A 26,044-nucleotide genomic window follows, 5' to 3' on the forward strand; every position below is an offset into this window, starting at 1 on the left:
GTGGGTGCGGAACCGGCACTCTGGCGGGTCGAAGGGGAACAGAGCGACAGTGGGTGCTTGGACAGAAGGCGCACAGCGGAGCAAGGGTGAGCGCTGTTGGCTTACTCGTATTACTCCCTTTAGGTGTCCCTGAAGCAGGGGGTCAGCAGCCCCTCTTCTCTCGATCTGGAGGTCCTGTCGGTTTTTGTGCCTCCTTTCGTCAGTAAGGATGACAGTCAGATGGCTGGCGCCCCCTCCGCGACTCTGAGCAAGACCAGAAGGCGCTCCTTCAGAAAGAAGAGGGACAAGCCCAAAACGGAGCCCTGGAAGGGCCTCCCTCCTGAAGACATTAGTGTCCCCAACGGTGTGGACCTGCTTGGCCTGCCTCAGCTCTGCTTCCCAGGTATCCCCCGCCCTGCTTTCCCAACTCCCCCACGGTGCTTTCTAGAAACCAAGTCAAGAAAGGGTGACAGACGGGGGGCTGGTTACCCCTGGCAGCCCCGAGGCCAAACTGCAGGTCTCAGTTCTCTTAATCTTGGGGGTTTGGGAGCTGAAGGACGTGCAGCCCAATAGTGCAGCCCCCATGTTTTGGAGAGCGAATCCCAGACGAAGGGCTGTCGGGATCGCCAGCACGGTTGGTAGAGGTGCTTTCCAAGGATTTTCACTTCTGATTGACAGGCCCGTCTTCCAGAGGTCCGGCCGGTGGGTCAGGATGAGTCCAGTTAGCCTGCAGCATCTCCCCCCAGAGTGCACTTCCGCCGGGCTCCCTGGCCCCTGTTTTCCGGGGACCCCGGGGCCTGCAGCCCGGGCTCACATGCTTTCCCCACCTGGCCTGTTCCCGGCAGTGGGTGGCCCTCATGTTTTTCACTGGTCTTTGAGAAACGCTGAGTGGCTGGTGTAGAAGACTCAGACTAGGGACTTCCCGTCCGTCATTCCCTGTCTGGGAGGTTCCATCGGGAATGGCTGCTGTCTCCCAGTCTCAGGGATTACAACCCGGGGACAGCTGGGACAACCCCTGCACCTGCCATGCTCAGAAACGGTCGCCTCCCCCAGGCACACCCCAGAGGGTTTGTCTGCGGTTGTTCTTATGTTCCTTCGCTAAATTCTGCAGAGCACAGAGGGTGGCTGAGAAATGGGCACCCACGGAGGGACGGAGGGGGCCACGGCTGGCTGGCGGCCCGACCCCCCAAGTGCCACAGCTGGCAGGGCGAGGACAGGTTCTGTAGGCCACAAAGTGGGCTCACGGAGAGCCCAGCCTCGGAGGTGGATGCCACGGGGCCGTGCCGAGATTTCCTCTCCTTTCTCTACCCGCAGGGGGCGTGTACGTGGCCTCCGAACCGAAGGAGGACTGTGTCCACTTCCTGGTGCTGACCGATGTCTGTGGGAACAGAAGTATGCCGTGGTTGCCCAGTACTCCCGACCCCTGCACGTACGTGACTGCCGTGAATTCCCTCTGAAATCTGCTGGTGTTTATTTTTGCTGAAACACGCTTCCCGCAATCACCACGATTGTAATCATTTTAGCGTGTGTGGGTCAGTGGCACTAAGTACACTCCCGCTGGCGGGCAGCCCCTGCCACGTCTGGTTGCAAAAGACATTCATCACCCCGGAAGTCCCGCCCCTGGCCCCCGGCCCCCCGTTCTGCCCACATGGGTTTGCCTGCTTCGGACACCTGGTGTCAGTGGACTCAGGCTGCATGTGGCTTCTGTGTCTGGCTTCGTGCACTCAGTGAATGGGGTCAGAGTTCATCCACGTTAGGGCAGCAGCGCCTCTGTCTTACGGCCGAGTCCTACCACCCAGTGTATGTGAGCCACAGCTTGTTTCCCACATGTCCGTGGAGGGACATTTGTGTTCTTGTATGCGGGGTGACGGCTTTGGGCCTCCAGAGCATGACTTGGCCCTCCCCCGCCCGGCAGGGCCACGAGTGCGAGCCAGCCGGCCCCTGGAGGTCGCAGGGGCCGCCGTGCACCTGAAGAGGCGGGGTGACCCACGGCCTGTGTCCAGAGGGTTTCCAGAAGCAGCAGTGCTTTACCCTGGGGAAGTCCAGGAATCCCACACCGAGGGGGCGGTGGCTGCCCGGTTGTTCCTCCCCACTCTGCTGTCAGAGGCTGGGCCAGGTGTGCTGGGAGAATTATCCCTAAGTGTCACGGCATAAGGCTCAACTCGATGGGCTCTGTCCCTTCACGCCTGTGGATGTGCCTCGGAAACCTGTGGGAGTCCAGCATTCTGCTGATGTCTGAGTGCGCGACCTCCGTGTCTGGACTAGGCGTCCCCTGGACCCCTGGACTAGGGTGGGCAGTGGGCAGCGCGGGGAGGCCACCCCTCATGGCCGTGTGTGCGGGCTGCTGGGCCTGCGGCGTTGGCAGCCTGCCTGCTTGCCTGGGTTAGGTAGGGGTGGGAGACGAGCCGGGGGCCGAGTTCCTGCCCCTCCCTGGCCAGCGCTTCCGGCAGAGACAGGATGGGAGGCTGGATTATTCAGGAAGGTGCTTGGGAGCCTGTCTGTGAAGTGATCGCATGAGAAGTACATGTTATTTCTCTTATCCTTAAATACATTTTAAAAAGGTCACAGCCTCTGCTTTGCCTGTGACTCCCCCACTACACCTGGCTGCTGGGGTGTGCGTGACCCCTCGCCCATCCTCTCAGTGCCTGCGTGGTTTCAGGGTGACTCTGGGCCCTACATGCTGGCCTCCCCACCTCCCCTCGTGCCCAGTGACCAGCCACGCCCTGTCCTGCGCTCCTGTCTTTCCGTGGACTGCACGCGCAGCCCCGCCCGGAGTGCAGACGGCACTGTGGTCCTCATATGCCAGCTGCCCGTGTGCTCAGCCCGGTGCCGACGACCCTCCTGCACAGTCGTTCATTTAATCCACAGCGAACGGGGCTGGGAACTCTCAGCATCATCCCCGTTTTACCGCTGAGGGAGCAGGCAGTCGCACAGGGAGGTGAGGGGACTTGCCTGGGGGCCCAGCACACTGACTTGAGGGCCTTGATTCAAGGTTGGTGGGTAGACGAATGGCGTGCCCACTGCTTGCCGGGCTCTCCCCCTGTCTTGCAAGACCCTCGCGTTCACACCATCCCCAGGTGGAGCTGTTATCACGGTCCGCCATCCCTACTGAAAAACCCCAAACAACTTCCACGGGGGCCAGACTGTGGACCTCAGTGAGGCGCCACTCGTAAGCTCTGCAGTGGTCTGTGCCTTCTGGAATCTCGGTGCCGGTACTTTTCTCCAGCTGAGAACACCCCCTCCCCCGCCGACACACACACATATGGCCCAGTGCTGGAGCTTTTTTCCTGTGTAAGCAGAGCCCATGGCCCCTTCTGTGTCTTACTGTGTTCTCACTGTGTTCCCATCTGGGGTCGGGACGTGTCATTGTCTCTGCCACCTCAGCACATCACACACTGGGGGAGGGGGGCATCTGCGAGGACTGGGACTCCCAGTGACACAGGGGGGGCATCCACGCTGACTGGGACTTGCGGTGACACCGGAGGGGGCGCCAGCCGGGTGGCAGGGGAGCAGGATGCTGTCTGGGCCCCTGCCCTCTCGCTTCTGTCTGCAGAGGCCCACACTGCTGAGGATAGAAGCTGGGACCAGCTGGATCGGAGGGTGACACGGGCCTGTTGCTTTCTCTCCAGGACGAGTCGTGTTTCTACAACGGCAAGGCGCACTGGGAGCCATCCTGGCCGACCGCGGGCGTGGCTGGCTGCTTCGGACCGTTCTCGGTGTGCGTGGTCTCCAAGCTCCCCTACTACAACGCCCTCAAGGACTGCCTGTCCTGGTGAGCCCGTGCGGTGCCCGCGTGTCTGCGAGGCCACGCCTGGCGCTGGCGGTGCTGGGCGGGCTCTGGTTTGGTGACGGGAGCTCCCGTGAAGGCCCAGAGGCTTCCCGAGGCGGTAGCCTGTGGGGAAGGTCTGCCAGACAAGGGAAGATGAAACCAAACTGTGGGAAGTAAAATTAGTATGGAGGATTTTATGTTGTTTGGTTTTTTAAAAAAGACGTCCATCAGAAATAGCTCTCCTCCTGTTATCTGAGAAAATCAGGCTGCCGCTGCTGTCAGTCCTGTTAAGTTCATGACAGTTAACGAATTATCTTTTCTTGGGGTGGAATCTTGAAGTGCCTTAATGCTGATGATATTGAGTAGAAAGCCTGAGGACGTAGAGAAGTTTTGAAAACTCTAGAGAGAATCGCGTCGGGCGCACTTGCCGCCTGTCGTCGGGGGATGATTGTGGCGTGTGGACACGGTCCATCCCCCGGCCACACGCGCCCTGGCCGCCTGGTTTTTGTTCTCACAAAGTTCTAGTCTTGGAATTCTCAGTGGTTTGGTTAACGACAGAGGCGGCCAACGGAGGTTTGCCTTAATGTCGTAATACCCACCCTCCACCCCTGGCAAGTCGCAGACTTCTGGAAAGACCATCATTTTGGTTCTCACACTGTGGTCAGAGGGATGAGCAGGAATCCTTCCTGACCAAACTCACCACCTTCGGAGCTCAAGTTCCAGCGCCTTAATGTTTTAGTTTTCAAAATGTTGCTGGTGTTTGCCCATAGTTTGGGTCTAGCCCGCGTTTTATTGCCCCCGACACAGAACAGAGCGCTCGCCGGGTCTCCCTCCGGGACTGCGTGCTCAGTAGGGCATGTCTGCCCGGGCGTGGGCAGTGATAGGATGATAAATTAGGACAGGGTCCCTTTTCGTTAATTAACTGGTAATCTTCAGCACCTGAGGGTAGGTGGCTTGTGCACCCATCTCGTTTCCTCTTCTGTGAATTGGGGGTGGTGATGCCACCCTTTCTCGAACGGAACGGGTTCGGGCCTGCGGGGAGGACAGCACCTGCTTCACTTTCTCGGCCTTTGTACGCGTGATCATTCACGTGTGACTGGCAACAAATACCATCCTGCTAGACGTTAATGCAAAGGAACATTTAACTCGAAAAACGTGTTCAGTTTCCCTGCTCCTCGAGTTTTCTGTCTCCTGATGGTCGTTGCTAAATGACCCGAACTAGAAAACAGAAAAACAGATGACAGAAATGCAAAAGGCAGTTTATAAATACAGATTTATAGATTTTTAAAATCTGTTTTTCTGCTATAATGGTGGCGTGTAAACTAGGCCTCTGTGTGGACAGAAATTGGGAGAGAATGCTTAGTTGTATTTGGGGAATTAGATTATGGAGAGTCTGGTTTTTTTTTTTTTTTAACTTGATACTATTCTTTGACGATAATTAAAATATGGAAGAATATTGAATTATCTCCATTTCCTGACACTAACTTCAGGAAGAGCTATTATTATTTTTAAAGATTTATTCATTTATTATTTTTAGAGAGAGAGAGAGCAGGGAGGAGGGACAGAGGGAGAGAGAGAGAGAATCCCAAGCAGGATCCATGCTGAGTGCAGAGCCTGACACGGGCTTGATCTCATGACCCTAAGATCGCGACCTGAGCTCCAATCAAGAGTCAGATGCTTAACTGACTGCGCCACCTAGGCGCCCTGACTGACCCCAGGCGGACTTATGATTTGTTACTTAAAGTAACAGCGTAAGCGCTTGGCTTGCGGGACACGCGTGGGCCCTGCTGTGGCCCTGCTGTGGCGAGTGAGGCCGGGGACCGCCCCAGGGCACAGAGGTGGGGTTTCCAGGGCAGTTGGCTGAATTTTGCCTAATGTAGACACCATGTCACCACCACTGCCATTAAGACAGAGAACATTTTCACCACGCCCCAAAGTTCCCTTACACCCTGTGGTCGCTTCCCAGCCGCCTGCCCCCAGGCACCTGCTGGTCCGTCATGCGTTTCAGTCACTTGCCGCTGTGCCTTGAACAACGCGGTTTGAACTGTGCGCGTCCACATACACCTGGATTTTTTTCAACAAATACAGTACAGTCCTGTATATGTATTTTCTCTTCCTCAGGATTTTCTTAAAAACATTTCCTCTTTTCTAGCTTACTTTATTCTAAGAATACAGGATATAATGCATATTACATGCAGAATACCTGTTAATCGATCGTTCGTGTCGTCGGTAAGGCTTTAGGTCAGCAGCGGGCTATCAGCAATTAAGTTTTTTGGGGGGTTGAGAAGTTCTATGCAGGTTTTCAACTGCGTGGGGGAGAGCACCTTTAACCCCTCACATTGTTCAAGGGCCAACCGTACTTCAAAAGTCAGAATGCATTTGGGAAACAAACGTGGCCAAGCACTTTCCTTTGAGATGTTTACTCGCTGCTGAAGTATGACCCAGACAGAAAATTGCATGAATTCCAGCTGTGTAACCAGCACTCACAGCAAGAAACAGAACATGACCAGCCCCCATCCCCCCACGCCCCACCTCTCCTGTGCCCCAGTGCAGGCAGGTCCTGACCCTGGGCAGCCTCACCTTGCCGTCTGAGGCCTAGGGTTGTCGTCAGTGTCCTCCCGCCACCTCCCCCACCCCCAGCCTGGAAGGCCCTGGGGCTGCCGGCACTGGCAGACAGGTCAGCGCTGATTAGAAATGCTAAGATGTCCTCCAGTCCCCTTCATGTCACTGCAATGTTGTGTAATCGTTCTTTCTGATGGCTGAGTAATATTCCATTGTGACGGGTAGTAAGGAGGGCACGTATTGCATGGAGCACTGGGTGTTACACGCAAGTAATGAATCATGGAACTTTACATCAAAAACTAAGGATATACTGTATGGTGACTAACATAATAAAAAATTATTATAAAAAAAGAAATGCTAAGATGACAATTGGATACTCATACTTATTTTGTGATTTGATTTTTTTTATTTTAGTTTATTGACTCATCTGAAGCTCTGTAAAGATTTTGAAGTTGACAATCACATAAAAGATTTTGCTGCAAAACTGTCTTTGACACCTAGCCTGCCGCCTGGACCGCTTCATTTGGTCATTAAATCTGGAATTTTGTCTTTTCTTTATGAATAGTAAAAGTCCTATGTCGACGATGGTTTTAATGTTTTAAACTGTTTCTTACGTTCCAGGGTGTTTAAATTACGCTTCTCAGGTTCCTTACAGAATCATCTAATTACGCTGTTTCTAGAGATGCGTTTGCCGGGCGGCCCGTGATACGTGGTGTGGAGCTGGTGATGGGCCCCCTTAGTGCTTAACACACCGGCTCATTTGGTTTATTTGTCTGGAATATTGGGTATTGTATTAAACTGATTCATGTTTTCTCCTGTCCGGGGTGATTAATGAAAAGTACCTGGCTTCCTATTTTTTGGTTTTTCCCAGTGCCACCGTGTTGTTGAATAAGTGGCCAAGCGTTTCCGTGGGTCTGGGTTCCCTGGCACGCTCGTCCTGAGATGTTGTTGGCTCTTTCACCACGTGAGGGTTTCGGGCTAAGGACAGTTGCAGAAAGGCAGCCCACGTTCCCCCTTTGCCGAGTAATGGGCCAAGACGGCTGAGCTGTGATGACACCTGTCTGGCCTGGCATCTTCCAGACTGACGCAACCACCGGGCATTTCCTCGTTCTCAAACAAGCACCTGCCAGATTAGTGTCTGGAAGAAGGTCATAGATGTCGACTCTGCTTCACTCAGTCCTTTCTGGAAGCTTAGACATAGAGATCTCGGTTCTCTACGTATTGATTATTATTCACAGTTGAAAAATTAATTTTATTTCGCAGGAGACATGTGATCATGAACTTAAAATGTATATTTTTAATATCACACTACAGTGTGTGGGATGGGGGAGGGAACCCTGCCAGATGCATTCCAGACCCAGAGACAGAGCAAGTTGCCCCAGGACCTTGGTTCCGCTCCCAGAAACCTTTGTAGGGACGTTTATTGGGTTCTTGTTTTGTGCAAGGCTCTCATCTTTATTATGTGGATAATTGGTATTTTTTTATGGTTCAGTGAAGTCATCAAAGTTTCTGTTCTTGCTCTAATCACTCAACAAGTGTTCCCTGAGGACCGGCTAAGCAGTGAACAAAGCCGAGTTCAGGGCAGTTTGAGGGTTAATAACCGTATGTACTATGTTCTGCCTTTGAGCATGAGTAATGCACGAACCGCACCCATACCCATCTTCTGTACCTCGGAGTCTTGGATGAGCTCACATTTGGTTCTCCGACTTTTACCACCCCCGTGAGAAAGTTTCCTGGGGGTCGTTCTTGATGCCTCTTCTCTTCACCCCTGCATTCCATCCATGGCTCATCCCTGACCGGCCAGCTCCCGGCGTTTGCCTCTAGTTGGCCACGGCCACCACCCCACGCAGGGCCACTGGGTCCCACCTGCGTGACTTGGGGAGCCATTGGTCTGGCCACGTCCATTCTTGACCCTTCATTCAGTTCATCCTTTGCATAGTGGCTGCAGGGACTGTTAACATCTATCCATTGGACTCTCCTCTTGTGCGTAAAAGCCCACAATGGCTTCTCGCTGCGTAGCTGCCGCAGTCCTGCATCCCTAGCCCCTGTATCAGTGTCCTGCTCTGTCTCATGTCCTCACTCCCTTGGTGACTGTTGTCCAGCCACACTGGATTTCCCTCAGTCCCTCGCAGGTGCTGCCCCTAGGCCCTTGCATATGCTGTTCCTGGAAGTCAGGTTCTTCGGGATGGCCTCTGTGTGACCTCCCACCCGTCTCTCTGTGCCCTGCTCCCTTCCTGCAGAGCCCAGCATGGTCTGCAGTTAGGGCCCGCACATGTGTGTGTTTTGTTCAATGTCCATCTTCTCCATCGGCCTCTAAGCTGCATGAGGAAAAGGCCCCGTTCAGAGCTGTGTTTGCGACGCTGTTACCATGCCTGCTGCTCCCACAGCTGTCGAGTGAATGAATGAACGGATGGGTCGTGTTTCGGCGTTAGCCTGTCCTGTTCACAGAGCAGGGCCTGCGTCTTGGTTCTTGCGCATTTGTCCGAATGAGCCGAGTCTGGCTCAGACTAGCCGCTGTGATCCCCCTCGTGCGGCCTCACCAGCTCTGGGGTCCTCATTGATACGTGGCCCTGACCCATCTTTGGGAGTGTTGAACCACTGTGGCTGTTCCTTGTTTTGGAAAAACGCAAGGCCAAGGTTCTTCTCTAACCCCGGAGCCGATTCAGCATGGAATTCCAGAACCACTACAAGCAAACATTGATGGAGAGGCTGTGTAGCTAGTGGTCAGGAGCTGTGGTTCCTGTGAATCAAGCGTGTGGGCGCCGGGTGGGGCATCTCCTGTCTGCGTCAGGGGCGGTGGCGCCCAGCCTCCACCAGGCCTGGCTCAGTGCCCTTTCGCGGACGGCGCCTGGACCACCGGCCCGAGAGCAGCAGACACCCGCGTCCCTGGGCCCGCTCTGCCGCTTCTCCGCCCACCAGCGGGTCTGATTTTACGTGCTTTCAGAGCACGGCCAAGTCGCTGGGTGTGCATGCGAAATGCGCCTTTTCCGTCTCACTCTACCGGACTCACTTCCTGTGTTGCTTTGTGCGTGGATCCTATTGTCTGCGTGGGGCTACAGTCAAAGCTGAACTTTGGAAAGTGTTTCCCCGAAATCTCTCTCCCTCCTCAGTCTCTTCACCTGAGAGGTGGGGTGGACAGCAGAGCCCAGCTCAGAGGGTGTGGGTCTCACGCACGTGAGGTCGCTGGCATCCCGGGGGCCCAACAGCGTCCCTGGTAGAATGACTGGTGTTTGTATTAGTTTCTACCTGTAGTTGGGGAGCTGGTCGATACGTTTATTTTTTGAAATATTGAGGGGAATTTTTCATATAAACTTTACAATGATTCATAGTTCATCACCGCTGGGAGCATGTAACTCTGCTCTACCGTGTTTTGTTTTAAATAAAAAGGATGTTACTGTCCACACAGCGCGTCCGCCTTGATTCTGATGTGTCTTGCTTCTGTGGGCCAGTGGGTGACAAGACGGTGCCGTCGGGGGGCCCTTGCAGAAAGAAGGCTTCTCCTGCCCTCAGGTTCTTTGCACGAGTGTTCACGCAGAGCCGTGGTGATGCAGGTGTGAGCACGTGTGGAACGCGAACATTTGTTCTCCAGCCAGTGCTCCGCATCTCTCCGTGTATCCTCCTTCCACACTTTTCCTGGCGGGAGCTTCTCTGTGCTCAGATTCGAATCTTCTCTGTGCTTGTGGCCCGGTGCTCCTCACACTTGGGTCACTCCGTTCTGCTGGTCCCCAGGGCTCCAGGGACGCTCCTGGGTGCCCCCCAAAAGGCTGACACCCACGGTCAGGAACGAACTTGCCAATGAGCTGGAAGGCTTCTCGGTGGAGGGGCCCCTACCGTCCCCCTCCGTCTACCGCGTCCTTTTACACAGAAGGGGCATTCTGCAGATACTGAATTTGAATCAAAGTGTAATTTTGAGATACCATCATTGAGAAAAATAAAGTCTTTCTCAGCGATTTCTTAAAGTGCATGTCTTTAAAGAGCTTTGACAATTACGTGGAAAATACTAAGAGAATTTGTAATATGCAGTAAGTGTTCTGAGATTAACCCGATCGTGTTTGACTTAGAACCTGTGCTGATCGGGACAGATGTCCAGGTGTCAGTTTATCTTTGCCGATGGGCAGTCTGCTAATGAAGTAAAGAGTTTAGGGAAGTTTGGCCGAAAAAGACATTCAGTACTTGATTCACGTCTGAGCCTTGCTCAGCAATTCTGTGTGTCTCTGGACTGTTTGGTTCTGTGACATATACGGGGATAGCGTGAGTCTTCAAACACGTATCCTAGGTCAGACACCCTCGGTGCCAGAACGGAGAGTCTCAGTGCATTTCGGCCTCTGCTGGGAGCGGCTCTCTGAACTAATTACGGAACTTGGTCGTCACAGATATTTAACATGAAGCCACTACAGATCGTGTTTCCCTCCCGCGTGGACCCTGAGAGCCCGGTCATCGACTTGGACCTTCACCTGCCCTTGCTGTGCTTCAGGCCCGAGAAAGTGCGGCAGGTAAGCGTCCCTCCGGACCTGGGGCGTCCGTGCTGGTTGGCTTGGTGGGGCATCTAAGCTGTCATCGTCTGGAGGGTGATTCCAGGGCACGTGTGTTCCAGAACATTCCAGAATGTTCCGAATGTTCCACAACACACTGGGAATAGTTGCTTTTTTTGTTTTGTTTTGTTTTGTTTGTTTTTAAAGATTTTATTTATTCGACAGAGATAGAGACAGCCAGCGAGAGAGGGTACACAAGCAGGGGGAGTGGGAGAGGAAGAAGCAGGCTCATAGCAGAAGAGCCTGATGTGGGGCTCGATCCTATAACGCCAGGATCACACCCTGAGCCGAAGGCAGACACTTAACCGCTGTGCCACCCAGGCGCCCCCCAAGGGAATAGTTGCTTTTTGGCTTCAAGCAGACATTCAGGACTGTGCACACCATTTACAAGCAGTGCTTTTGGGGGTTAAAGGGGCTTTCGTTTTGGCAAACAGCAGGGAAACCGGGTGAGACCTAGGCTCCACGTGGTTTTGGTGGCGCATTCACACGCGTGTTCAGTGCATGGCGCTTGGTCAGAAGTGTGTACACGGTGTCGTTGATCTCCCCCAGATCCTAACGTGCCTCCTCATGGAGCAGCGGATGGTGTTCTTCTCCTCCAGCTGGGCGCTGCTACCGCTGGTTGCCGAGTGCTTCCTGGCCTACCTGCACCCCCTGCAGTGGCAGCACACGTTTGTGCCCGTCTTGTCGCGCCAGATGCTAGACTTCATCATGGCACCGACGTCCTTCCTCATGGGCTGCCACCTCGACTACTTTGAAGAAGTCAGCAAGGTTAGGCCTTGGCCATTTGCTGTAGAATGTCAGATCCTTGTGACCCCTGCGGGGACTGGCGGAGAGGGGCTTCCAAAGGGCCCTGCAGGGAGGGCCACGTGCCCTGGCCACAGGGAGAGGGTGGGCACTCCTGTCCCTGGGGCTCGTGCTCTGGGCTCCACGCACGCGGGGTGCTGTCGCGGGTCTGCACCATCCTCCTGCAGTCCTCCGCGTGTTTTCGAGGCTGGGGGGCTCTGGGCGCCGGGACCCCGTGTCACATGCCAGTCCCCTTAAATTCCCGGGGCTCCAGCGAGGAGAGTGTGGGTGTCGGCACTGATGGAGCCTGCTAACCGGCCTGGCCGTGGCTGCTTTCTAGTTTTGTGGCCTTGAGTGAGGTGCCAGCCCTTACTGAGCCTCAGCCTCCTTGGCTCTAAAGTGGGCATGTCCTCCTGGGCCGGGCTCTGTGTGGGGACCACCCCGCACCCGCCAGCACAGGGGAAGGGCTTGGCAGACCCCAGCAGCCAGTGTCCCGGTCCAGATCTTGTGTTTCTCTGGTTAAGCTTCTGTTGTTCAGTAATGCTGTGGACCATCCTACTGGAAGACGCCCCGTCTCTGGATTTCCCTCCTCCTCCTCCTTCCTCTCTCCCCGCTTTTGTTTTTGAGGCAATCCGCTGGCTCCCAAGAAAGCCAGCTGGCCTCCCCAAGCTCCCAACCTCCCTGTACGCTCCGGCCTCCAGCCCCTCCGTCTCTCCGAGACCCCCGAATCCACCAACCTCCCCATCTTTCACGAAGCCCCCCAGGCCTTCTCATGTCCCCCAAACCTCCCCGTTTACCCGAGCCCTCAGCCTCCCCTCGTCCCCTGGCCTGCCGGAGCCCGCCCACCTCCCCACAAGTCCGTCCTCCACCCATCCCTGTTCTCCCAGAACCCGCCCCCTCGTCCCCCTTCCCTGGCCTCTCGTGTCCCCACGCCGGCCTCCCCACATCCCCGTCCTCCCGGAGACCGCCAGTCCGCCCCACATCTCCCGACCGGCCCGCGCCCCGGTCCTCCCCACAGCGCCGTCCTCCCCGGGCCCCTCCCTCGTCCTCCCCACTTCTCCGGCCTCCCCACATCCTCGGCCTCCCGAGCCCCGCGCGGGAGGGGCCCGTCTCCGCCACATCCGCCCTGCGGACCGGCTCGTTGGCCCCGCTCGGCCCTGCCAACCCCCAGCTCCAGGAGCCGGCCCGCCCGCCCGCCCGCGTCCCGGCCCCCTCCCCAGCCCCGCACTCACTCGGACCGCGCGGGGCGCCGGGAGGCGAGGGCAGACCACTGCGAGGCGGCGCCGCGAACCGACGGGCGGCCCTCCCTCCCACGCCTCACGCCGCAGGCGCACAGCCGTCCCGGCCCGGCGGCGGCAGCGGTGGCAGCGGGCTTGCACCCTCGGGGCCGTGCTGCGTCCGTCGGCGCGGGCCGCGCGTGCGCGGCGACCGGCTGAGCCGGGCTTCACCGCCAAGGCGCGCGCCGGGCCGAGTCCCCGCACCGATCTTTGCTCCCCCGCTGGGAGGACCGGGCATGCGCCCCGCGGCCCGCTCATGCCCTGCACGCCACGGGGCTCCGCTCCCGAGACCGCGCCGGACAGTCGCGCCGGGAATTCAGGACGGCAAGGGACTGAGCGCGCATGTGGTGGCCGGGTCTGGGGAAGCCTCGGCGGGGGCCGGGAGGGGCGGCCTGCCGAGCTGAGGTCCCGGGGCTCCCACCGGCGGCACTCTGGGCCGGCGGGGCTGGACCGACCTCGGGGAAGCCCTCCCACCCGCTGCCCTGCCCCGCACAGCCCGGACGCGGCCCCTTTGCAGGGCCTCCCTAGCCCGCCGCCCTGCAGCCCAGCCCCAGGGCCGGAACCCGCGCAGTCGAGCCCCGCAGTGGGCCGGGGCCTGGCCGGAGTCGTCGCGCGTGTCTTCGCCAGGCTTCCTGCCCACCCCGAGGAGTTAGGTGTCCCGGGCCCCTCTGCACACAGGAGAGTGAGGCTCAGGGGTGTGTTCCGTGGCATCACAGCTAATGCTGGGCTGTACTTAGATTGAACCCTGGAAGACGGCCTGAAAGAGGCTGTGGGAGGCGGCTGGAGGTAGACAGATGTGGGGCCTGCGTGCTGGTCTCAGGGCTGGAGACAGAAGAGGAGGACCCCGGGGATCTGGGAGTCACCAGGCCTAGGGCAGCTGAGCAGACCCAGGACACCGAGTGGAAGGGGCAAAAATGCACTCGTCCAGGGGCTTCTTCAGGCATCCTTAGGAGCCTGGCGTTTGTTCTTTAGGCCGCAGGCAGCCTGGGGAGGGTTTCAAGCAGGAAGTAATATCTGATTTGTGTTCTTTAAAAAAAAAAAAAATGACAACCTTGCGGTAGGAAATGAAACCAGAGGCAGGGCAACTTTCATCTTTATGGTGTCACTTTGATCCTCACCACAAGCCAGGAGGCAGGTTAGGGCCACACTCCTTTTCAAAGGTGAACTCCTGAAGCCCAAAAAGGTAACCCACCTTTCTGTCCTCAGAAGCTATCATTTGACTCTAGTTGTAACAGAAGCAGGTAAAATAAAACAATTTTGCGTAGCAAGAGTTTTACTATATATGTTTTTGTTGTTCTTTAATGAAATGTGTTACGGTTATTTGTAGAATTTTTTTAACTCCATCCAAGTTTGCAAGGAAGTGTGTCTCTGAATGTGAGCCCCAGGGCCTTGGTCCCCAGAGTTTGCTCCACCTGGAACTCTCCTCCCTCTGGAGCGTGTCACTCCCTCATGTCTTTGAGGCTTATGTGTCACCTCATCAGATGCCAACTGACCACTCTGTGTATAATAGGAACCCCCACCCCCCACCCCCTGACTCTGCTCTGTTGTTCTGCAAAGCAGCTGTTGTCCTCCACAGCCCTACACTGTGTGCTTGTTTATTTCTTGGTTGTGTGTCCCTCTCCCAGAACGTTAGATTCATTCAAGCAGGGACTTTGTTCACTTCTGGGTCCCTGACACATAATGAGATATTGTGGAGTAACTGAGTACAGCTTTGGGTGATGGGAAGTAAGAAACTGTTATTTAAAGTGTAAGAAGGGAGTGGGAGTCAGGGAAGGGAGTGGAGGGACAAAGGGGATTATTGTGAGGAGATCTTTGCAGGGCGGTGGGGGCGCTTTGGTAGACTAAAAATGGCCACCAACTTGTTGACACTGCTCCCCACAGGAGATTGAATCCAGTCATTCACCCCTTGAATGTGGATGGCTCTTGTAACTTGCTTTGACCAGGAAAATGTGTCACGGGGGATGTGGTGTGACTTTTGAGCCGAAGCTGCAGGAGATGGTCTGGCTTTCTTGTCACCTGATTCTAAACAAGTCCAAGCAGGTCTGGTGAGGAGGCCGCGTAGAAGAGCGCAGATCCTCCTTGGCTGACAAGCTGCCACCTGCCAGACACGTGGGTGAGGCTGTGCTTGACCACCCAGCCCTAGCCAAGTAGTCAGCCAGCTGCGGCCACCAGAGACCCAGGCAGACCAGCACAACTGTGGAGATGCACTCAGCCCCAACCAGCCAACCAGAGAATCACGAGCAAATCAAATACTTGTGGTTTTAAGCCCTAGATGTTAGCGTGGTGACACAGCCATGGATAACTGACACATTTGATGACCTCAACCTTATCATGATGCATTCAAAACTGATGTTCTGGAGGCCGGCTTTGATTATTCCTCTGCCTAATAAAAGCAGAAAATCAGGAAAGGGCAAGACAAAAAGTGATGCAAACAGATACAAAGAGGACGAAAGGTAGACGGAGGAGATGAGCAGCAGGTTGTGCAGCAGAGACCCTCCTCATCCCCTGAGCATACTTTGTGGTGCCCAAGAGCTCAGGTTCAGGAGTCCATGAACAGTGAAGCAGACCCAGGCTCCAGTTCAACTGTTCCCCAGGGTCAGACACTGAGCAGGTGGCATAACGTCCTTGCTCATCTGTTAATAGAGGTTACAGAGAAGCTCCATAACCTTAGGTTGTTGTGGGGAGAAAATGAACTGTTCCTGTCAAACACTCGGCAGAGTGCTTGGCACAATATACCCTCCATAAGTATCATGGGGTAGCAATAGCATTCCTGTACAGGTTACTGTTCATCTTGATCATGGAGGGGCGATCATTCAAAGGACCGCCCAGAGTGCAGTGTTAATAAAAGCTGATTTTCCTCAGCTCTGTGGGTCAGATGCTGTGTCCACAGTCTCCAAAACTCATAGCAGCCCTGCAGCACGGGCATGTTAACATCATCTTCATTCTATTGTTGTGAAAACCGTGACAAAGGAAAAATGCAAGCGATGGAACAGGTGGCAGGGCTGGAGCTCAAAGCTGCAGGCTGTCCCACTGCAAAGCATGCACTCCTCCCTCTCCCTGTGCAGCCTCTGCTACACTCAGACCCCACATAAAAAAACAAAACACACAAGACCATGCGGCTTCTCCCCTTCCTGCACTGCGCCACACAGGCTGAGCGCTGACCTTTTGTGGGAAGCATTCAGGAAGGGCTTCCTGTGTATTGGCAAAGCAGCTGCATCCTGGGAGCACTTCCTCCTTGAAAAGCACCCTCCCACCTCCCTAGTCTGATGAGGGCTTGTCCCTAGGAGGGACTTGCTCATAGTGGAAACAGAAGCACACTTTAAGACTGGGGGTGGGTGCACAGTAAAGAGGGTGGGCGGTAAGAAGCTGGTGTCACCAAGGACACACCGAAGCCCACATTATTGCCCACATCAAGGCGCTGACCAGCCTGCAGATCCACACAGAGACACTGGAATGAGAAAAAGTGGGATCCAGGAAACTGGTGCCCGGGGCACTCGAAGATCCAGTAAGATGGGCCACTGGGAGGTATGGGTGTGCCACCTGCCCTCCGGGGATGCTGGCCCTCAGGTGGTCAGAACCAGGAGACTGGTCAGGGAAGAGGGACACCCTGCAGAAGAACAGAGAGAGGAGTCCGACCAATCTGGTTCAACCCCCAGCTCCCCCATGTGACAGCCCAGTGGCCCTAAGGGGACTGCTCTACCTCTCTGAGTCTAAACTTCCTCATCAGTGAAATGGGGAGGGGGGAGGCTGCAAGAGCAGAAGGGAAGGGGCCAGGGGGCACCCCTAGGGAAGATGCTCAAAGGGGAAGCACAACAAAGGAGGGACAATTTGAGGGACCAGAAGCCAGATTCCCTCCTTCAACTCTGGCCAGCGTAAAAGCAAGATGGGCCACAACCACCATGTGCACCTTGCCCAGGAGGGAACATTCTGGACTTTCAGAACTAGGCTGCTGATGGACGTTTTACAATATGTTTGAAATTTCACTTCCCACAGGAATTTAATGTAGGGATGTTGGAATGTGGGACTATTAACTCCTCTGGGTGGGGGGAAGGGTCATGCCCCCCACTAGTGCCTGCAGTGGATGCAGCTCTTTTGAGGGGACATGTGAACGATTTGCCCCAGGTGTGGTTTCATCCTCAGCTGGAGCTAGGGGTGCCCCAGCCACTCCTGCTCACCTGCTCACACAGATCTCCCCACTCCTTGCCCCGCCATGGCTTTCCAGGTGTCTGGGATACAGGGCACACTAGCTGGACCTCTTCCAGGCCCTGTCCAGAGGCTCAGCCCTAGGGGCTAAGCCGCCTATAGCAGTGACCCCAGGACCTCACCCATGGGGCTCTCCAGGGATACTGCTCTCAGGTCTGGGCCACACACCCACTTCCCATTACTCACAACCCGCCCCCCCCCCCCAACACACAGAGGGGAAACCCTTTCCCTGTACAGCACTCAGCAGGTCCCGGACGGGGACAAACTCCCATCTTCCTAACCGGAAATGCCCGTTTGGCCTGGAAAACTTGCAGCTAGGGCTCAAGTTAGCCTCCATCCAGAGCACCCACATACCTGCACCAGCCTCTAGAGAAGAAAAGATGTACATTTTCTGGGAAATTCTGCCCCAAACCATTGGTTCTCTCATTTCATTGTCACAACTCATCAGATAAGTGCTATTAAATGCATTTTCCAGATGGGTAAACTGAGTCCAGAAGGTGATGACTACCCAGCTCAAGTCTACCCAGCAAGTAAATGGCAGAGAAAGGATTCATACCCAGCTCGTGTGGCTCCAAAGTTGTGCTCTCAGTTACTGAGCTCCTCAGCCTCCCAAGGCAGGGCGGGGGAGGGGAGGACCAGTTCTGAGTCCAGAGGAGGCTCCCTCACCTTCTCTCCAGGGTGAACAGGCAGGGCATCCTGGTTTAGCAAAGACAATGCAGTTGCAGGGGCTCCCCTGGACCTGTTTCTATCGTGGGCTGGACAAAAGTCATTATCAGTATTAAATCCCCACGAAAGCAGTGTTCTCTCTGCAGATTTTGTGTCGTGCTCAGCACAGAAGGCTGCCCGCTTTCCGGTGTCTGCAAGGTGAGCAGACTGCCCTTGGAGATTTCCCACTTCTCCCATCTTCTCAGCTTTGTTTTTTCTCTCCCAGCTTCCACTTTCCTCTCCCCATTCTATCTCTTTCTCTCTCAAATAAACAAATAAAAGCTTAAAAAAAAAAAAAAGGACTAGACTCACTCACTCATCGAACTTCGGGTCAGGCTGGCTAAGGCCCATCTCTCGAGGCTGCTTCCCCACCTGAAGCTCTAGGGTCCAGTCTCACAGTTTCCCGCTTGTGATGGCAAAGTGGCCCCATCCCGTGCCCTGTCTGCTGATAGAAGTGTAAAACCACTTGGGAAAATAATTTGGCAGTTTTTTAAAAAGTTATGTGTTTCCCATTCGATCTAGGTATTCCATTCCCAGAGAAATGAAAGCGTATGTCCATACAAAGATGTGAACATGAATGCTCATAGCAGCTTAATGTAGAAAAGCAAACTGGACAAAACTGAAATTTTCATCAACCGGTGAATGGATAAACAAATTTTAGTATATCCATATAATGGAATATTCCTCAACAATGGAAAGTAACAAACTATTGGTGCACACAACAAAGGTGAATCTGAAAAGTATTAGGGTGAGTAAAACAAACCATACTGGACATACTGTCCATCCTGTTTCCGTGTATATAAAATTCCAGGGGATGCAACATTAACCTAAAGTGACAGAAAGCAAGGGAAACAAGGGCAAAAATGAACTATTGGGACTTCATCAAGATGAAAAGCTTTTGCACAGCAAAGGAAACAGTCGACAAAACCAAGAGACAACCGACGGAGTGGGAGAAGAGATTTGCAAATGTCTTAATCAGATAAAGGGCTAATATCCAAAATCTATAAAGAACTTATCAAATTCAACACCCAAAGAATAAATAATCCAAGCAAGAAACGGGCAGAAGACGCGGATAGACATTCTCCAAAGAAAACATACAAATGGACAACAGACACATGAAAAAATGTTCCATATCACTTGGGAAATACAAATCAAAATCATAATGAGATACCACCTCATTAACAAGTCAGGAAATGACAGATGTTGGCAAGGATGAGGAGAAAGGGGAACCCTCTTGCCCTGTTGGCGGGAATGGAAACTGGTACCTAATTCTGGAGAAGAATTTGGAGGTTCCTCAAAAAGTTAAAAACAGAACTTCCCTATGACCCAGCAATTGCACTACTAGGTATTTATCCCAAAGATACAAATATAGTGACCCGAAGGGGCACCTGCATCCCAATGTTTATAGCAGCAATGTCCACACCAGCCAAACTATGGAAAGAGCCCAGATGTCCATTGACAGATGAATGGATAAAGATGTGGTATATATGGAATGGAATATATATACGTGGTATGAATAATGGCATACTACTCAGCCATCAAAACAATGAAATCTTGCCATTTGCAATGATGTAGATGGAACTGGAGGGATTACGCTAAGCAAAATAAATTAATCAGAGAAAGACAATTATATGATCTCATGCATACGTGGAATTAAAGAAACAAAACAGAGGATCATGGGGGAAGAGAGGAAAAATACAACAAGATGAGAGAGAGGGAGACAGGCCATAAGAGGCTCTTAATCATAGGAAACAAACTGAGGGTTGCTGGAGGGGAGGTGGTGGGGGATGGGGTAACCGGGTGCTGGGCATTAAGGAGGGCACGTGATGTAATGAGCACTGTGTATTATATGAGACTGATGAATCACTGGCCTCTACCTCTGAAACAAATAATACATTATATGTTAATTAATTGGATTTAAATAAAAAAATAAAGAGCACCCTTGCATAAAAATAAACCAACAAACACAGACAGACAGAAAGTAGACCAGTGATTACCTGCTGACGGGATGGTTGGGGGAGGGAAGGATTGTAAGGGCATCAGGGAATTTTTTGAGAATGATGACTATGTTCATTATCATGGGTATATACACGTGTCAAAACTCATCAAATTGGGTTTGTTTAAAAAAGTCTTCCCCTATGGACTCTGGGAAACAAACTGAGGGTTTCAGAGGGGAGGGGGTGGGGGATTGGGCTAGGCCGGTGCTGGGTATTAAGGAGGGCACGTATTGCATGGAGCACTGGGTGTTATACGCAAACAATGAATCATGGAACACTACATCAAAAACTAATGATGTACTGTATGGGGAATAACAAAACATAATAAAAAAATTTAAAAAAAAATTCCCATTATCCTGGCAAGAGAGAACCCATCCCTGATCCAGCAGATGCCAGCCAGGGAACAGTGGCTACCATGGATCGGACGCAGAGCCTGGGGCCTGGAGGGAACTGCTGCTTCAGAAGAACTGCATAAGGAGATGCACGAAGACTGGAAATCCTGGCTCCTAGGTCAGCATAGATGCTCATGGAACCAGGCTCAGGTGTGCCCTTTAAGGTACCCCTCCCATCTTCTCCCAACACACAAAACAAGCAGGAAAGGGAATCCAGAGATCATTGACAAGAATCCCAGAAAGATTCCAAACTTGGTAAACGGCCAACGGGGAGACTGAGGCTGGAAAGTCCTGCCTGCCCTGAGTCCATCTGCAAATTATCTTCCTCTGCCTTTGTCCCCTTCACATGCAGGATTTGATCTCCTTCCGTGTTTTTCCCCACTAGGTGCTGATGCAGTTCCAGAGATTGAACTACAATATGACAAGTTCCAAAACCAAACACAAAACTAAAAAAGCATCTCAATGGAAGAAGCAGGACACAGTCTTCCTGGCCTTAGAGTGGAGAAAGGCAACCCCAGTCCTGGGGCAGGAAGGAGTTCTGGGGCGTACAAGTCTTAAAGACTCCCACTTTCAGTGGTTGTTGCTATTCCTGGGAAAGTCCCTGCAACCTCTAAATCTCAGGAGTTCTGAGGGGCTGTCTCTGCTGTTTGCCCAAATTCATTGACTGAAATGGACCCGTGCTCTGAGTAAGGGGGATTTTGGGGTGCCCTCCAGTGGCTAGGGAGAAGGGTTGCCACTTCTCCTTCCTCCCACATACAGTAGCTGATGACTCTGGAAGATTTCCTAGGTCAGGAACGAATACGAGAGTCTGTGCAAGTTTTCCATTACTGCAGGAAGTAAAAGACCCAAACCACACACATGGGCTCTAAAACAAAACAAGGGCTTTAATCTCCTAACATGCAAATCTATCACGGTACTATTTAAAACAACTAAATGGTGCCCCCTACATAAGGAAATAGATGGGGGGAAGGGGTGTGGAGAAAATGGGCGCAAGGATGCAGCTGCTGAGGAATCCCTGCAGGGCCACTGGACACTTGCACAGCCCTGAGGTTGACTGCGGCCAGTTCTTCTCCTTCTTGAGTGCTGCTGACCAGCTAGGACCGGGGCTCCAGCTGGCAGGACAGGGTGTAGCTAAGGACAGAGGGACACCTGTGAGTTGCCCAGGAGCTTCCATTCAAGAGTCCCTGCCAGTGTTTGCCCACAGCTGGAGTCTGGCGCCCCGGCAACAAGGCCTGAGGCTGCCCAGGGAAGGAGGATCCCAGGAGTGGCCAGCAGAAAGAGTCCACCCCGAACCTCACCGACCCAGCTCCTGATGGGCCTCACCTCTCAGCCTCGCTGAGCGGCTCCATAGCCTGGAACCAGGCCCAAAAAGGATCCTCGGGCTCTAGGGTGTAATTCTCGGCAGCCACCTGGAGCAGCATGATGTCTGTCATGACTTGGTATTCCTGAGCAGACAGAGAAGCACAGGATGCATAGGGAGCCTGGGGTGGGGGGGGGAGCTGCAGGACCTGGTGACGGTTGAGGAGCGGGACCGGGGACCTATCCCAGGTCCTGGCACACATGGCCACCCTCCTGCCTAGAGATTCATCTGGTCTCCACCTGTTCTCAGAGGTGAATATCAGTAGCCCCTCCTCCGGGAAGTTCTCCTGGATGCCATGCTCTGTCCCCATCTCCTAACGGGATGGGACTTGCACTGCTTTCTTCTCAAGGGATCCCAAGAAATGTAAGGTGGAGGGCATGGAGCCAAGCAATGTTCTTCCCAGGGACATCTCTGAGGCCCACTCCCTACCCTTCCCTGCGGGAAGCGCCACATATGCTCACCTTATTTCTTTTCTGGTGGTTGATCTCATTCCCCTGGAAAGCAGACAAAGTCCATCAGAATGAGGCCCCTGGTTCTTAGGAGCACTTGATTCCCATCCCTTCTCATGCTGCACCATGGCCAGGACCCATGAGGGGGCCGTGCATACACAGATAGTGGGCCTGGGATCTAGGCCAGGCTCTGGGGTCCAGAGAAAGGAGGACATGGGGCAGATGGACTGGCTACAGGTCGGGACCCTGCAGCACCACCCTCTCAAAGACAGTAGGGGAGGCCGAAGCCTCAGGCAGGAAGGGGCTGTTGCGGCTACTGAGGTGCTTGCTGACGTGGAGGGTCCTGACTTCATTCTCCCCCCACGGGCAAACTCACCGGGGGAGGCTGAGGTCCACTCAGACAGACCTCATGCAGCTTTGCCTTCAGGAAGCTCTGCTGCTTCACCAGTCTTCGGCACCGGGAGCCGTGGCCTAACTGCAGCCTCACCTCGCTCATCCCTGAGATGGGCAACAGCCCCCAGGCTCACAGGGTAGCCGTGAGGCTGTCATGAGGGGAGGTTTGCCGAGTCCTGAGAGCTCAGGGCTCAGTACAGGGGCGTTCTGCTCCCAAACCTCCGGATTCTGGTCCCTCCCCCACAATCCTCAGGCTCACCCACCTCCAGATAGTCCTCCATGGCGGTATCTAACATCACCAGCTCGGTGAGGAAAGTGCCAAGGAAAGGCACGACACCCTGTGTCATGAGGGGGAGGGTTGGGATGAGTCCCTGCTCGCTGGTGTCCACAGGGACCCTCCACTGAAAACGCTCCAGCCTCCTAGCCCACCCCATGGGCTCACGTGGAGCAGCCTAGGACCCTTAGCAGCCTCCCCCCACGGGTTCCCTTTCCCTTCCCCCCCAGAACATCAGACTCCTCATCACCTTCAGGGCCTGCTTTTCAAAAATGCCAGGGAATGGAGCACTAGGCCGGTCCCTCTCCACCCGCAAAACCCATTCTCTATGGACCTTTCTGGACCCTCCTCCTGGTTCTTTTGAAATAAGAATTGTAGAAGCTGTGGCCCCAGGAGCCGCAGCTGGAGTGGGAAGGATGCCCCCCCCTTCCTGATCTTTCCTTTTTGGGAGGCTTCCAGCCCTCAGGGAGGAGCCCTCCTCCTCCTCTGACTTTGGAGGCCCTGGGCCTCAGGCACATTCACCTTCTTCTGCATCCTCTTCTGGGCTCCCCGGAGGGCCATCACCAGGGTGGCAAATCTATTGGACGGTCGTTCCTGCAGGACCAAGGACAAGTTCCTTGAGACCATCATACCCTCAGGCCACTTGCCCCCACCATCTTGGACGTCAGAACCTAGACATCTGACCTAACTCATACTGATCCTGAGGCCCCATTATCCAGAAGCAGGCCGTGAGTGATTCCAGAACAATCTCATTCCAACATTCACTCCATGTGTGAACTTGACATTGCAGCCTGGCCTCCCCGAGCCTGTTTTCTCATCGGGAAACGTGACAACTCCACCTATCTCCCATGGTCTCCTGAGGACTCAGGGTCCTATTACTCTCATCATTGTTGTGGCCCTCAACCCAGCCCAACCCCATCACTGAGCACAGGTCTGTCCTCTGGGCTCTCCAGGTTTGTAGAGGCCCCCACCTGGACCAGCTGTCGACAGAGAGTGAGAGGGTGTGTAGGCTAGGGAGTCTGCTTGGACACCACCTGCTTGCCCCCTCGCCACCAACGGCATCCTCACCTAGGCTGTCGCCACATTCATGACAAAGGCTTCCCCTCCCCAAGGAATGCTTCAGACCATTCCCGACTACATCCACTCAGGACCCTGTTCCCTCCCACCCCTCCTCTCTTTCCAGACCTACACCTTCCAGGCTACCTTGATGAGCAGGTTCCTGCCCTGTGCGGTGTCCTTGCTGCACAGCTTTTGAAAGATCCTCAATGGCTTCCTGAAGAGAGGCAAGGGAGGCAGGATCAATGGACGAATAATGTGGCAGGGTTGAGTGCGAGTGCCTTTTCTTTGAGAACCCCAGAGTGTCAACCTGCCTGGTTGAGGGTTTCTTCTGGGATCCTCTGAGCACTAAGGTCTTTGTAGGACATGGGAGGGAGCTCTCATGTGGCTCGTCCTGGGCCTCCCTTCCCATATTCATTGAGAAACGCTGTTTGGGTCAATTTGGGGTTCAAATGGGCAGAGAGCTTAGTGGCTGTCAAGGAAACACGTGAAGAGATTTAATGCAGCTCAGCCACGTGTGGGACATTTGGCAAAACTGATTTCTAAAGTGGGAGGCATGGTGGCCTCCTCACCAGGGAGGCTGAGAGACCCACCCACCAGCCCAGGTCCTGTGGTCGGGGTTTGCCGCCTCCCAGAAGGTCCAAGCTGCCTGACGGTGAAGAGGACAAGCCTCTGGGAGCTCCCTCGTCCATCCTGGTCCCTCCGTGGAGAGAGGCCTACTCACCTGGAAACCTTCCCCCACGTGTTCTCGAGGCGGTGAATGGAGACACTCTGCAGAGCCGAGAGGATGGCATGTAAGGACGAGTAGTTCCTCAGGGTTTGACAGGCCTGGGGAGAGAAGAGAATGGGCTGTCACTTGGGGAGCCAGCACCTTATTGGCTCTCAAGCTTCAGTCCCCCTCAGGGGAAAGTGCTCCTGCTGGAGGAAGCCGCTGTCCAGGGACCTGCCGAAGGGCACACGTGAGGCCCAGAGGAGGAGGAAGATTTTACCTCACTCCAAGGAAGGAGCCAGGCAGAAACGGAGCATCCCAGCATGGGGCCATGCAAGGCGAGGTCAGCATGCCCCTGGACCAAAGAGCCTAGGGACTGCACAGTCCCTAGGGCAAAGACCAGGGCCTTCCACCCTGAGACCTGATCAAGGGAAGAGCAGTGCCCGAGACTCAGGAGAGCACCTCGGCTGGGCTTCCCGTTGCATACCTTGGCCACCTTGATCCAGTGCTCCACCACCATGGCCCTGTCCCGGGCTGTCATGCTTGGGTTGCCAAGGCAGGTGGTGATGACACACTTGGCCACACCGTTGAACTGGGCGACAGTGGCCCGGACTGTGGGTGCCAGGTGCTCATTGCCAGGCTTGTTGCGCTTGGACCAGACGGAGCCCAGGCACTGATGGGGCAGCAGCTTCTTGAACAGCTCCTAGAGAACAGGCGGACCTTGGTTCACCCAGCCATTTCCCATGCAAGACTCATGTCCTACGTGGGGGTCACAGGTCAGAGCTGGACCTCAGGGAGCTGAGAATCTGGCCTGAGCCTGGTTCGAGACCGTGGATTTCATTCCATTGTTTTCCCTGAGGGAACCCAGTACACAATGACCCAGGAGCAAACAGAGCAAGGGAAGGAAGGAGGGCATTGGCACCCTGATCATGCTCAGGAACTCCCAGCTCCAGGTGGCACTGCAAGGTGGTCCAACCCAAGGGGGCTTCTTCCCCTCCCCTCCAACTGGTCATCCCCCTGGTCCTTCCCCCCCTTTCAGATGCACATTCTCACACGGGAGCTGCAACCACACATTCTTCCGTCTGCCCTGTCCTCATGGACACATCAGATGCCTAATCAATGCTGAGGGTACTCATCCTCCAAGGCACATGAGTGGGTGACCCATGGACTTGACTGAACACAGGGAGCTGCCCTCCTCCACCCACGGGACCAGGGCCTGCCCATTGGTCTCTCCATTCTGGCTCATTTCTTCTCCCTAGTACCTCCGTATCAGTGCTTATCATGGTCTCTCGCTACAGTCCGCAGCTGGATAGGGAAAGCTTGGGGCTAAGCGCCTTGATGGGTTGACAGGGTTGGGAAGTGGTGGAGCTGAGATTTGGTCCCAGACCATAGGAGTCCACATCAGGGAAAGGCAGGTGTGGGGCAGGTGAGAGCAGAAGGAAGGCCTGCCCCTGGCCCACCCTGAGAGCCCAGCTGCTCACCGCATCCATATACGTGAGCTGCTCTGCCACCAGCCTGGGAGGGAAGTCCAGGAGGTCGGGCTTCTCCTCACCCAGCTGGTTCTTTGGGGTGACACAGCGGTGGCAGGAAGCCTCTGGGGCCGC

At 54.5% G+C, this 26,044-nt stretch overlaps 2 protein-coding genes across 2 annotated transcripts in view; one reads left to right on the forward strand and one right to left on the reverse strand.

The window, feature by feature from the left end:
- LOC123803122 (focal adhesion kinase 1-like) overlaps nt 1–13,095 on the reverse strand; it is a 285,650-nt gene extending 272,555 nt beyond the window's left edge. The window contains exon 1 of the mRNA XM_087853811.1: nt 12,858–13,095. The gene's annotated coding sequence lies outside the window, so the exon portion shown is untranslated. The remainder of the gene's footprint in view (nt 1–12,857) is intronic.
- On the forward strand, nt 360–12,862 carry LOC148108117 (DENN domain-containing protein 3-like). The gene is made up of 6 exons (XM_087853817.1): nt 360–382; nt 1,294–1,408; nt 3,609–3,751; nt 6,725–6,836; nt 10,684–10,803; nt 11,392–12,862. The coding sequence occupies exons 5-6, from the start codon at nt 10,693–10,695 to the stop codon at nt 11,881–11,883; spliced, it is 603 nt and encodes a 200-aa protein (XP_087709943.1). The 5' UTR covers nt 360–382; nt 1,294–1,408; nt 3,609–3,751; nt 6,725–6,836; nt 10,684–10,692; the 3' UTR covers nt 11,884–12,862.
- Nucleotides 13,096–26,044: the final 12,949 nt, after the last annotated feature.

The sequence above is a fragment of the Ursus americanus genome, chromosome 22 (assembly GCF_024610735.1).
Source record: "Ursus americanus isolate L20-20 chromosome 22, mUrsAme1.1.p, whole genome shotgun sequence".
In the NCBI taxonomy this organism is placed as follows: Eukaryota; Metazoa; Chordata; class Mammalia; order Carnivora; family Ursidae; genus Ursus; species Ursus americanus.

Excerpts from the sequence above, each read along its gene's own strand:
- LOC148108117 (XM_087853817.1), top strand. The coding sequence starts at position 10,693 with ATGAAGCCACTACAGATCGTGTTTCCCTCCCGCGTGGACCCTGAGAGC. Across the intron at positions 10,804-11,391 it reads GGCCCGAGAAAGTGCGGCAG|ATCCTAACGTGCCTCCTCAT; the intron begins GTAAGCGTCCCT and ends GATCTCCCCCAG.